This window comes from Hydractinia symbiolongicarpus, chromosome 5 (genome assembly GCF_029227915.1).
Source record: "Hydractinia symbiolongicarpus strain clone_291-10 chromosome 5, HSymV2.1, whole genome shotgun sequence".
NCBI classification, from domain to species: domain Eukaryota; kingdom Metazoa; phylum Cnidaria; class Hydrozoa; order Anthoathecata; family Hydractiniidae; genus Hydractinia; species Hydractinia symbiolongicarpus.
In genome coordinates, this window is record NC_079879.1 from 5826638 (window position 1) to 5840954 (window position 14317).

The window sequence follows — 14317 nt, forward strand, 5'->3', positions numbered from 1 at the left end:
ACAAATTTGTTCTCCCCCCCATCCTTATATCAAAAGGGCAAAAATCCTTGGGGGTGAAGGTGATTCTCCCCCCCCCCCCCCCACACACTCTCGTTTTCGCTAAAAAAGACCCACTCAGCAAAGGTTCTCAAGAAATCTAATATGCCGTTGTAATTTACTTACACAACCACGCGCCATTTTATTGACTTTGCTCCAACGGGCAATTTTCTTATATTTTTATATTTGGGAATTTAATTACTTCGTTTAACATAATCACGCACGCTTTATTATATAAGAAAACTAATTTTGGGAGCCAAAGCTTAAAGGTTGGTGTTGTCAACGAATTTCTAAATCAGCAGGATTGGTAAAACAAAGTATTACAATGAAATTTATTTTACGTACAAGATTTACAATAAATGAATCAGCAAAAAGTAGATTAGATGAAAATTTTATTTAAAACAGTAAAATCAACTATAAAATAACAACCACATTAGGTGAAGCCAACTGCCGACAAGCAGTTTAGCAGAATAAAAATATAGATATTGTAAACAAAGTATCATGATTGTGCGCAGAAAAACATCTATTCCACTCTGAGATTGCGTATGCGCTTATAGGGAAGCACAGAAATTTAAGCTTGATCACCACTTCCTTTCAGATCTGCATTACTAGCCACTTTTATCTACGCGTCCGTTTTGGAGCTTGTTCTGAATGTTCATTTGTTTTACGTTTAACCGGAGTAGGAACTGGCTTCTCCCCGAGATTTTTGACTTCTTCGATAATATAATTGAAAATTGGCGGCTTTGGATATACAGTTAAATAATCAGATATGTATTCGGGTTTTAAAATCCAAATCCCTGCCTCATGAAGCATGTTGAAATCGACATGTTTGACAGCTTGCTTTTTATCTAAAAATAGCCAAATAATATGCAACGTAAACAAAACATGAACTTTTGTCAACAATTAAACTGGGAATACCATGTTGGACGCGAACAGGGTATAAAATTAAGTACTGTCACCTACCCCCTATGAAAGCGTGAGTGACTCCATCGATTTTTTCAAATGGAGGTCGGATGTGCATCACTTTGGCACCACCAGCCTCTAGTATTCGTTTAAATCCGGGTTGTTTTGACGGTTCGATGCACAATAAAACCACCCACCCTACGAACGCACCGGCCTTCGCTTCGGGAGATTTATCATTTAGCTCGATTCTCCATCGTTTGGCAGCAGCAGCAAACTCTGAAGTACCAGATTGACTTCCCCACTCATGCTCTTCCTCGTTGACAAATTGGTTTTGCTCGCGGCTAGCCTCTAGATATGATTTATGTAAAGCCCATTTACCACAAGCAACTGTAGCCAAGTATTTCTCATTTCTAAACATAATAAAACTACTATCAATTAGTTTTGAGCGATAACGTTTTTTTTATAATAACTTACCAAGAACTTCTCATTGTAAATACTCTTCTAAAAAGCCACACAGCTATTAACTTGAACCACAAGTGGTGATGCGATAAAATGAAGTTAGAGTTGGCAAGTTTTGTTTTGAATTTACTCACATTTTTGGACAGATTTTACGGAGTTTTAATACCTTCGGGCATTTATGGCACATAGAATTACATCTTTCCAAGGTGGTCATTTTATAAAATGGTGGGTTCAATATCACTACCAGACATTTAAGTGTACGAAATGCTTACCTGCTTGGAGCACTAATCACCACATGGCTACATTGAGTGTTGAAGTATTGAACATCAAACAAAACACCTCCCAGTTTTTCAATAATGGCTCCATATTCTATCTTATCTTGGGCAGTCATTCCAGATAGTAAGAATTTGTATTTCTTTGAGTTTTCTCTCTTCTTTTTTTCTTCTTCCTCATTCTCATCATATAATAGATTTATAACTTCAGGTTTTAAAGAGTCTTTAGTAATCGGTAGAATAGCTGAATTGGCGCTGCTTGGTTTAACTTTCTAAACAAAATTTAGTTACTTACTACTTGAGTGGTATTTAAAGTCTAATTTAACGCGTATCCCAAAAAGTAAGGAAGAGAGGTTAGGTCCAGGTAATCACTACCCTCTGCATACGGCGCAGACTAGGAAATGAAGACGAGAATAACTAGTCACTGAATGCTCACCCAACTGTACTCAGAGGAAGAGGACAGTGTGAATAATAGTATTTTCCATGGCTTGTTTTAAACTAAAAAATCCATCGTTAATTTTAACCAGCGATCACTGTTGTCCTCATCTGAGCATAATTTTGTTATAAGCTCTATTAGTTTAAACTTCAAGTTCCAATAAAATGAAGCAAAGACGAAAAAAGATTTTCCCCTTAAAATTAAAAATATGGTGCCGATGTTTACCTCTTCGTGCTCAGGCTCCTTTACCTCCGGCATATCAGCCGGTGGAACGAACTCGTCCACTGCATATTGCAAACCTTCCACGTCTTGACTAGGGCTTGCTTGTTTTATTTGTGCTAAAATGCGTTCACGTTCTCGTCTTCCGGTGGGATCATCATAAGTAATGTAGTCACCTTGTGACTGCTCATTAAGATGATCTGCAGATGTTGTTTTAGCAGCAGATGGATCAGACGCAGATGAACGGGACGAGTCGTTGCTTTTCTATAGAAGAATATATTGTGGCGTAAGTTCGATAATTAACACTGTTTTTTTTTTAATTTGAGAATCTAGATGTAGTAACTACAATTCAAAACGGATATATTCACAAATATCACCTAATTTTGTTTGCAAAAGAAAATTTCATCTTTATTTCTAAAATCGCAAAAACTCATTATCACGTGCTATAACACACGTTGTAAACAAAATGTCTGATTTTTTTTTTATCCCAATCACACCTCAAGTTTTTTCACATGTCGCAGATTGAAATTATACAACAGCAAACGGTGGAACATGTAATACTAAAAAACCTTCAATTGAGGGTGCTACCTGCGATGAAGTTCTTGATCGTAGTTTTCGTGGATTGATGATGCCACTGTCATTTTTAGAAATAGAAGCACCTGTTTGACGTCTTGTTCGTCTAGATCTAGGAGCCTAAAAAAACACTTTCATGAGAGGTTGCTATTGATGAAGTTTATGCGAGAACGCAGACTACATTGCTTTCGAAATTTGAAAGTACTTAGTTTTTCCATGGCTTGAAAAATTGTTCAAAAAATTTTGCATTTCTCGCTAAATTTAAAAACAACAAACAACATCGAAAAGTCGCCATTAAGAAACAACCGACCCACAAACCTTTGTTGCTTCCATAATTTCCTCCATTTTCTTTTGAAAATCTAACTTTCCTTCTGAAGTAGAAGTTGTCGTTTCATCATGATCAGCGTCATCATTGATTGGTGGATTATTGGGCTCATCATTTCTAGGACTTAGTTTTTTTGAAAGTTTATCCAACACAGGACTCTGTTTCGGGGCTGCCTAAACATATATTGTTATAGTTATTAACTTAAACTGCCTCTCTTATCTAGCAAAATGAAAATACTCAAGTTACAAGCTGCGAATTTCTACAACAAAATATTAAAGTTTAACAAACCTACCAAGTTTATGTGTAAATGTGTGTAAATAGGTCTCATAAATATATTTATTCAGGTATGCTTAACCTCTAATTCAAAATTTAATTTCAAAATTTTCCCCAAAACAGTGTTTTTCCATTGTAATAATAATTTCCCAAATTCTTCTTTGTGCTCCAAAAAATTATTCTGGCAACCTCAAGTCTGCTTAAAGCAAAATTGAAAGTTTTTTTAAAAAAGTAAAAAAACATCATACCTTCGATCGTGTTGTTCTGCTTGAAGAGACATCAATCGATAGCCTTGGATTAAAGGTCACAGGATATTTACCTTCGTCTAATCGTGTATTCGTTTCAGCACAAACCTCTATCCAGTGAGGAGAGACTAAGAATTTTTTGTCCCTTTTAGCATCTGCATAATCTTTAGCCGTATCGTTAATCCTACCCTGTGAGACAGATAAAATATTGAAAAATGTTTAGATAAATATGATCCAGGGTTTAAAATTAGAAATATAAAGTCAAATTTTGTTGCGGGTGCGGTCTGGGAGAACCGTAGGGCATTTGCCGTTGATCCCTTGTTAAAGGAAATTTTGTTGCACCCAAAATATATAGAAATAGGTTAAAGACAAGCATTGAGGTACAATTGAATATGTGCCTTCTATTTCATTTACAGCACAGCAGAAATGTGATATCGAAAGGAGAAACTTTAAGTGGCAAAATATAAGTTTAGAAAAGGCATTTAAAAGGTGTGTAGCACTTAATCATTATGGCATACAAACCATACTATCTTGCAAAAAGTAGCCAATGGAGAATTGCGTATTTCTTAATAAGTGGTACTTACTTGATGTATAAAGTGAGTACAAGAATTATCGTACATAAATCTGGTTTCTCCACCCATATCGTTAACCAACTGATGTAATTCAAGTTGACGATTTGCAAGTTTCTTGCTGACAGCAATGACTGTACCGTTTAATATACCTTCACTGTTTATCTAAAGCAAAAAATAAATAAATAAATTCAAACTTAACCCTATTTGGTATAGGGTATGGGCACCATAAAATGCTCACGGTGCATAAGTACTGACACAGTTATGTCATAAAACTTAACAAATTTGCAGTACAAGACAATTATCAAAAGTATTTTATTGCTGACGTTAGCATTTCTGTGTGTGACATCACCAGCACTTTTAAAATCAGGGAAAAAAACATTATCTTTGAAAATGTTTGAGAAAGTTCTTGGAAATATTTTATCATTTTATTTCGATTTTCTATTAGCACATAGAAGTAAAAATGGCTCATAACATATCTTCTGCTTTCTGCACATAGCAATGTTTAAGTATTGGAAAAATCCTAAAAAAAATCAGGGAAAACGGATTCGACAGGTGGTGAAACTGAGCTAAACTGTTTAAATTAATAACATAAACACCTTGTGAAATTTTTATACTCAAATGATCATTGGTTTAGAATTTATAGCATTTCTTCTTTTATAGAGTTTACGGTGGTGCTTTTGAGCAATGTCTCGCAGCTTGTGGCGTCATCAGTAGGTGGAGTCAACATTTTTGAAAAAGATGCCAGTCAGGAGGATATTAAGTCACAAAGTTTCATATCAATGGGGCAAGTAATTCAAAAGATATAAAAAAAATTGAATTTGCTGCAGGCAGGTTATGTTCCAAATACCAAATAGGGTTTAGGGCTGTCCCAAATGTGTCACAGCGTCTCTTCTGGAAAAACCGAAGTTATATTTGTTATAAAATTCACCATTCGATTTAAAACTAGACAAGATTCCCGGTCTACTCAGCAGTATGTCAACAATTAATTAAAAACTATCTTCGTCAGTAGAAAAAACAGCACATAAAATTCTCCACAGCACCTTATAGTGCTCTCTTGACACATTGATAAATGTTGCTTCTGAGAAAATTCTTACCCACAGCTAAACTTGAAATATTGGTAAGCGAGGAAAAAGTGTTTAGGCAATAGATGTGAGGTCTAAAGGTTGCTAAGAAAGTGGCTTAACTTTTCGCCCAATTTGAATTTCGACCTTTAATAACTGGGTTATTAAGGTGGCAGTAACCCTTTTTTAGCTGTCTAAATAGCTGAATTATTTACTCAGTGATTTATTTATAGCATTTTTTTTTACTATTTCCTAAAAATATAGGCCTTAATACATAATAAAATGATTTTAACTTAACACTAAAATTGCTGTATCACAAACAAGAAAAAAATCGGCTTCTACGAGCTCCAACTTTTTACAATCTCGTTATTTTTCATCACCTTCTGTTTTTAAATGAACCTTGGGTTAACCCTGTTAAAACGGTGTGCAGGTTTTTTTTGTTCATTCTTAACAATAGCCTTTTGTTTTTTTATTAAAGATTCTTCGTTAGCATCCCCTGCTGCATCGAATGCTGTTAAAAAAAAAATATTCCAAATAAAAAGATTTCCGCACACCGTAACATGGCTGAATGATTCACCAAGCATGTCTGAAAATTTTAAAGTAAAACGAAATGCTATCGAAAGTTAAAGCTCGCGCAGTGTAGAATAATGAAGGTTGTCTTAAATTTTTACATAATGCGCCATCTTTGTTGTTATTAACGTTTCTCTTTAATAATTACGTCATTTCTTTCTGTACAATTTCGCAAGTGCGTAGACTTAAACTATATTCGGCAGAACTAATTAATCATTATGAATTTTATTTTAAAGAGGAATTGTTGAAGCTGAATATTTTTGGTGAAAAATAATCCCATTTTTAAAAGGGTTACTGCCACCTTAAATAAAAAAAATCATTCTTTAAGACTTTTTCCCTGAAAATCAAGCCCAACAACACAAAGAATTATTTTAAATAATAATGCACCATAAGTATATCAGTTTAAAAACTGTTAAATAATGTTCAAATATACTAGGTATAAAAGGTAGGAAATTTAATTTCATTGATATCGGAAAATCTTCATAGCTAGACACCATACAGGTTTAGGTGATTTGTTACTTGGTCTCCTTGACTTGTATTCCCCTGCCCATGGACCCCATGGGTCAGTTGCAACCCTGCAATGCTGAAAAATGCCGAAAGATTATTCCAATTCTCAAAAAAAAATCTGAAAATCAGGTTAGTCCTTATCAACATTTTGTGCAATGATACTTCCTGATAAATGAAAGTGATGGTGAAAGTAATAGTCAATATTCATGGCTTTGGGAGGTTTTTAAATTAACAGGAAAGTAATTGGAAAGAAATAAGATGTGGATTGCAAATAATATATTTGTTTTCTTTTGCGTTGTGTTGTGTCAGAAAGTTTCAAAGATTGTGACGTTTTATCTTTACCTGTTTTTCTTCTTGACAATCCCATGCTTTTCTGTCTTCTTCTGGTACATGCTTATCAACAGCTCTCTGTATGGCTTCTGCAAACTGAACATCGAAAGGTAAACTACCTCTGCTTCTGCGACTTTTTCTCCTTGAATCTTGTGATAACACTGCGGGTGACTGAATACTATCCAACGCATCAGTAAAGTCGAACGAATATCGAGATTTGTTCATTTCTAAAGGTGCTTTAACAGAGATAGTTGGTTCTTTCACAGATGATGGGGTTCTACTGGAAACATTTTCAGCTTCCTTTCCATAAATTGTATCAGAACTGTTCTCCAGATCACATTTCTGACTAGCTCTTTCTTTTGCTAAACTTTCATTAAAATTTGAGAAATCTGTTATGCTGTTCTGTTTTTTTGCAGTTCCTTTAATACTCTGATTTTGTTCAGAGACAGTTTCACTGATGTCATTAGATTTAGTCTTGCTCTTTTCAGTGCCATCTAACAGGGATGCCCCTCGGGTGCTAAGATCAAATGACACTAAATTACCATCCACATTGTTATGACCGAGTGTGGAGGCATATTCCACTGCAGTTACATCCTCTTCCCTCAGTATGGTGTCATCATCAAAACCCTCAGTAACAGGAAATTCAACTTCTGGCAATCTTTTCTCTGACTTGGCACATTTAAACAACCAGTTTTTAGAGATGCATGGTACACCCCATTTTAAAGACGCTGTGTACTTTGAACCTTCTGGTTTTGAGAGTATGAGATGAGTGCTGGCCTTCATAGTCGATGTTTCGTTGCGGACAAAATATTCTTGCCCAACAGCACCTGGTAAATTAAAAGAAATTAGGACTGACTGTGCTTTAACCTGTAATTAATCAATGTAAGCATGCTAAAAGTACGAGCTAGCAGCAAGTTTCTGACTGGCAGTTAAAAAGATATACTTTCAGTTTACATTTGTTGTGACAAAAAAAGGCATTGTCATGGCCAGTGCAAAGAAAAAATCCTAACGATTCACTTAATTGGCACCTGAAAAAATAGCAATATAATACCACAAATTCAATGCAGTTAACCTACGCATATATTACATTACTTAAAAAACTTAAACAAGGAGATAAACCCTTGGTCTATTTAATATACTTTTATAAGTGCTAAAAATTGTATGAAAATTAAATGAACTAACCAACAAATATATATATATATATAAACCCAAAGTTACACAAACAGATACATATCCTAGTGTTGGAAATACACAGCAGTAATGCTTTTATATTGATGTTCTATTTGAACAGCAGCAAAAGAATCATACAATAGTAAACAAATAAACAAACCTAGGAGTTCAGCTAAATGAAAAAGATGTTGTCTTTCCATCCCAGAATACTGACTTATTGTAATTACACAGTTTTCCAAAGGCTTTATCTTTTGATTAATATATATCGGACGAAAGAGAAAACTTGAAGAGGGCTTTTTAAATTCTTCTTGTTCAATACATTGCTCTAGCCAGCATAAAGTTACCTAGATCAGAAGAGTAACTTTTAAAGCATAAGCAGTGCAATAAGTTGACTTTGCACAAAGATGTTGCATAGTTATATTTCTAAAAAAACATTTCACAATACTTAAACAAGTATTTTAAAGACAAAAAAAAATACCTCTTTTTTATTAACCTTAACCTTTTTGCTACTATACGATAAAGGAACAATGATGTAATCACAATGGTTTGCCTCTTCTACTACGCTACCACTAAATTCCTGGATGAGATTCTTTACATGAAGCAACTGGTCAGGCTCAAATCTTTGAATGGAAAAGGTTTTATCTTTTAATACGGGCACAACAGTTTCTTCCATTGTGACAGTTTCATCATTATCTAAATAAACGGAATTTAATAAGCTTTAAAAAAAAGCAAAATTTCAAAATGTAAATATATTATATAATATATAAAAATTTAATTTGTCTACATATAAAACTGTACCTTTTACAGTAAGGTTGTTTATTTGTGCAGGTTCTACTTGTGACAAACGTGTACTTTCATGATTGTTAGAAACATACTGATTCAGAAGGGTATCATCATCTGCCATTTCGTCCTCAAAATTTATGTGAAGTGATGAAGCTACTGTAGGTTTAAAAGGCTTAGGGTCTGGTTTTACAAAATCATCATCAGCATTTCGGTTGTTGTTTCTGATTACTTGATTTAATAAAGAGTACTCTAAAAGTAAATAACAAATGTCTGAAAATAAAGTGTATAAATATACTGAAAGAGGTTAGTATTTAGTTTTTTGCAGAGGAGTACAGATAATTTACCAATACTATGCTAATTTTCAATGTTTTTTTCCAGACTTCAGACATGCCTGCATGTATCCAGCATATCTGGCCAAATGTTCAATCATCATATAGGGGGTTATACTGTGCAGTGTTTGTCATATAAAAAGTGCGATTGCACTTTCAATGTGCAAAATAGTGTACTCCAAAAATGTTTATTTTTATGGATAGATCGTACGCTTTGTTTACTCATTTTATTTTTTTCATGATGAAGTAAAAGCAATGCTGAAGAATAAATTTACTTTCTTAAAACATATTCAAAACATGAAAAGATCAAACAATATCAAATCAACTTTCTTAAAAATTTAGATAGATAATACATCATCCAATTTGGCTCAAATTCATTATTATTTTTCGTAAATGATTTAATTTTCTCTGTGAAGTAACTTTATTATTAGACCATCTTACAACAGTACCGCAATCGTTGAGAATGCTTAGCAAAAAACAAGCTTGATTGAGCATGAAAAAGCAATACACAAAAGAGGATATAGACTGTCTCCCGTACATGGAAACTGCACCCACAGGTTTTGTAAGGGTGGTTATATTTTCTGCAGATTAAGAGCACAAAAACGTATTGTGAAAACATTATGTTTAAAACTATATTGCAATGAGTTATGCAAGTATTCTTACTTAAGGTACATGTAAACACCTGTAGGGGATACTTTTTGCTAACTACTTCGAAACAAAACTTAAGCTTATTTGATTAAACGATAAAATAAAATAAAAAATTATTCTCACATCTATATTATAATACCCATATATATCTGTCCGTCTGTCACGCAAAATGGTACCGAAAGTAATGAGGCGCACGCTATGCGGTTTAAAAAAAACGGCCTACCCGTGGATTTTCCACGGGCCACCGACTAGTTTAAACAAATACATGTCTATTTTTTCATTGTTTGTAGCGTCCTGACAACCCTTTGCTCTACTTATGTCCCATTAGTTATTATTCAAAAGAAAAAATATTGCTACAATGTGTTCGTTCTTCCTATAGATTGTATACTTCAAGCATGGTTGTCACAAAAGGAAATTCTTTATTGCTTTCAAAAAATTTAAATTATGTGAGGTGATAAGCCACAAAGTTGTGGGAGATGAGTTCCATGGCTAATTTTATTTGGTAGTTGTACTTTAGGGACTGTCTTAAAATTTCCGCACATAATTGATATAAGTAGCAGTAAGAACTTTGTCTCAATTCATTAAATCTTTTGTATCATTTTATTTTTGATACAATGGTTTAAGTGTCAAATTTGTATAAAGTTGGTATAATTTGAAACAAAGTCTGTATGTATAATTCGTATGAAGAATAATAAAGTCTGTTTCATTATATGAAGTTTGTTTACATCAATTGTGCTAATCGCATTTCTTTCTTAAGAAAAAATTTTAAAGTTCGTTTCGCCATATTAAAACACGATCATCAAAAAGTGATTGCATGAAGTTTAAACAACACCATAATTTTGTTCTATAAGCATCAAAATGTGATGGTATGCAGTTTAAAAAACACCATAAATTCTTCCAAAAGTATCAAAACGCAATGGTATAAAGTTTAAACAACGCTGTATATTGTTCTAAAAGTATTAAAACACGATCGGGTGAAATTCAAACAACGCCTTATTTTGTTCTGAAAGCATCAAATCAAAATTTAAAACAAATCATATATACTATACTGCATTTAAATCTTTTGTTAAATAGCTTTGAATCAAATTATTTATGTATAATTACACTGTTACTTTTGAAGTTTGTTTTTATGTTTTTTTACTTTTAATTAATTAATTTAAATAATTAATTTTTCACATAAATGATTTTATTCTTTTATAGAAAACTTTATTCAAGTTTACATTTAAAAAAAAAGTTTGTATGAACTTTGTTTAAAATTCTTATTTAAAACAAAGCAAATTTTATGGCTTTTGTGTAACAAAACGAAGTAGTTCTTAGCATTCGTATAATGATACAAACATTTTAAGACAACCCTTAAATATAACAAAGTGCATTTAACAGGATCGGTGTGTTCATATGGCTTTAAAAATAGGTTGTTGTGATTGGTTTAAAGCTTGTTTTTTTAACCACACAACCTTCTTCACAATTGCATGCCTTCGCACACTTTTATATAATTTGGACGTGCGGTATATTACACATCTCATATTTATAAATTAATGGCCAGGCATGCAAGCCACCACTCGCCTCATTTATTCAAATAACAAAGCCTGCCATGTCTTAATAAAATATTAAACATAATAACATGTTTCTTAAATTAATCAAATTATACAAAAAATCATAAAAAGGTTTTTTTCTTTTCCCTTGCACAAAATCATTAACCAAATTAAAACAAACTCACCTGTTTCATCCACGATTGATGTATTTTTACAAGAGTTAATCAACCACAATGGAGACACAACATGAGGAAGAGGACCATCCAATTCTTGTAAATACATTTTGACTTCAACTGGCACTTGATCCCACAGAATAATATGAGTAATCGAGTCTGATAAAGTACTAAAGCGAACACCACCGCCACTGTTTATAATCTTCCGACAAGCATCTAATATTGCACCAGCTTTGTTGCACAAATAAATTTTACATCCATCTAAGTAAAAACTGTCCACTTCTTGGCATTCAAATTTATCGAGTTTTAAAACATTAGAATCAAATATCTTTATATCTATATCATTACTCATACTGGCATTTTCAATGTTCTCTAATTTTTGCAGCTTTGAGTTTTCTAAACTTTTGGCAGCAAGTTCTGCAACTTTACTTGAAGTTGACAACCTACTACTGTCCATTGGCAACAAAGATTCTCGAAATGTATTTTGTATATGACTTTTTTGATTAATGCTAGATGTATTAACAGTTGTATCAGCACCGGGCTCCACAACATAAAGTTTTTCATCCAACCAATGACCTTTCTTTAAACAGTTATAAAACCATTCTGGGGACACACAATGTAATTTCCACTGTCTTGCATAAGTATATTTTTGTCCCCTTGCATGTTCAACTAATAAATGAGTACAAGTCTTCATATTCAATTCACCAGAATATACCCCACCATTTTTCTGTACTAAGGTTTTTATACTATCTCTCGTATTGACATCAATACCTGTTACACATATTGTACAACCTTTAAAAATAGGCAAGAGAAACTCTTTTATTATGTTCCCATCACTAGCAACTACATGTTCATATTTTGATCGCATAGAAGTAGAATGTATCCATTCTGGTAAAACCACTGGTACTTTGTTGTTACAAGCCACCTGGTACTTCTTGGAACCTACCTCTTTCGCTATTAAATGTGTCACTGCTGTTGTAAAATCAGCTGTTACCTCTCCTCCCATTGCTTTGATGGATTCATGTAATTTTAGTCTCTCTTCTTTTTTCATACTGCTACAACATGCAACCACTCCTAGCATGGCAACATTGCATATTGGATAAGTTTGTTTAGGTACTGGAATTTCCAACAGTAAACAAGACAAAACACATTGTGGACCGATTATTCGATATCCTTTTTGTTTTAAGTTTTCAAAGATTTTTCCTTCAAACGGAAAGCATATGTATATTGATTGAATGTCGGTATTTTCCGACGAGGAAAGCAAAGCCTTGATATCATTTGGATTTCGAATGATTTCTACTTCAATTTGATTTGACTGTGCATAATCAGCAGCTTTGTCGATAATTTCTAAATCTTTTTCAGCATTTTCTCCACTGGAAAACCTGAGAAATTTCAAAAGTGGTCCCATCTTATTGGTCTTGCAATTTCTCCTATACTTTTTATAAGTATGTGTTAATAAAATGTAGATCACCCAATTAAAGTCAAACTTAATATGCTATATTACATATCTCTTCTAATAATAAACAACTTCTCGTACAATCCATCAGGTTTTGCATGTTTATGTGGCTACAAAAAATAAAGCATTTTTTAAATTTTTAAATAAACTCTCTTTGATCTTGAGGTTCAATTTAATACACTAATGGTCAATCCAGATTTTTATAAATGTTAGGCATTTTACATATTAATAGACTTTCATTGAAATAGCTTTACTTACCTATATATATATATATATGAGTTGTGAATGTATACAAGGTTCTAAATACGCGCACACATCCTGACAGGCGATAAAAGAAGGGCCACATAGGCCAAATTGGCTTGTTTATATTAATTTGTAGAATTTCAGAAATACAGGATTGGAAATACACTTGGATTTGTTTTTTTTCCTGATGACTGTTCGGCCTTTCTTATTCAATTTTCACCTTTTTGTTTTGTGACCGAGTATAGCTTTTTTAAATATTTAGGCAATTAAAAAGAAGCCCTAGGCGTGAAATTTTTAAGTATAAATAGTAGTATATCAGCTACACAAACAGATCACTGTCTCAAGTTGAACAGTGATAAAGTACTAAGATCAACTGCATATTATTTATCAAAATCTATCTATATGGCATCACATTCATTGTGTACACAGATAAAAAAACGTTGTAGCACTATTCAAAAATCCAACTCACAACTAAGAACAAAATGCTAGGTAATCAAATCCAGTATATATGCCCAAAGATGACAGTAAAATGGGAGACCAATACATACACTTAGTTTCCAACACCAGTCTCCCCAGTAGCACTGCCAGTTCTTGTGCAGATGAAGAAGTGTCTACAAAAACAGGACCTCCCAGACAAAGAAGTAATCACCACCTTGACTGGATTTGTTTGTCTCAAAAGACATGTTTATTCCTAACAACAAAATTGTTATGCCAGAGGCATTGAACCACTGCATGATCAATTATCGTGCCAAACATTCGAAGGGGTTCGGTGCATAAAGCTCTGAAGATAAAGCACGCAAGTGACATTATATCTTACAACAAACGCAAAGAAAAAGAAACGTGTCATAATAAACTCACATTTTAAAAGAAATTGCTAACAAAAAATACAGCTATCATTCATAGTTGAAAGTCTTGTGATTGAAACATTTATGGTCTTAAACGGCATTTAGTTGACAAAAAATCATAATTTTGATGTGACCATTATGTTCAACATACTTTTTTTGTTAACTTTGCTAAATTTTGTTGTTTAATTCTTGGACCAATTTTGGCCTAAAATGCCATTTAAGGTGGCAAAAAACCAAAATTTTGATGTCACCATCATGTTCAGCATACTTTTTTTGTTAACTGTACCAAATTTTGTCAAAAATAAAGTAGTTTTAATTTTTGGACCAATTTTGGCCTAAAATGACATTTAGATAACA

At 33.1% G+C, this 14317-nt stretch overlaps 1 protein-coding gene across 1 annotated transcript; it reads right to left on the reverse strand.

Annotated features, from left to right (window-relative positions):
- Positions 1 to 354: 354 nt before the first annotated feature.
- LOC130644392 (DNA topoisomerase 2-binding protein 1-A-like) lies at positions 355 to 12982 on the reverse strand. The gene is made up of 13 exons (XM_057449984.1): positions 11429 to 12982; positions 8750 to 8983; positions 8430 to 8644; positions 8112 to 8295; positions 6794 to 7608; positions 4326 to 4475; positions 3745 to 3930; positions 3217 to 3396; positions 2914 to 3018; positions 2332 to 2589; positions 1671 to 1942; positions 1000 to 1349; positions 355 to 884 (listed from the first exon to the last, which is right to left on the reverse strand). Exons 1-13 carry the CDS (start codon positions 12822 to 12824, stop codon positions 655 to 657), a joined length of 4575 nt encoding a protein of 1524 aa, XP_057305967.1. The 5' UTR covers positions 12825 to 12982; the 3' UTR covers positions 355 to 654.
- Between the last annotated feature and the right edge of the window lie 1335 nt (positions 12983 to 14317).

Excerpts from the sequence above, each read along its gene's own strand:
- LOC130644392 (XM_057449984.1), bottom strand. The coding sequence starts at position 12,824 with ATGGGACCACTTTTGAAATTTCTCAGGTTTTCCAGTGGAGAAAATGCT. Across the intron at positions 4,476-6,793 it reads ATTGTCAAGAAGAAAAACAG|ATAAACAGTGAAGGTATATT; the intron begins GTAAAGATAAAA and ends TTTTTGCTTTAG. Across the intron at positions 885-999 it reads CACTCACGCTTTCATAGGGG|ATAAAAAGCAAGCTGTCAAA; the intron begins GTAGGTGACAGT and ends GGCTATTTTTAG.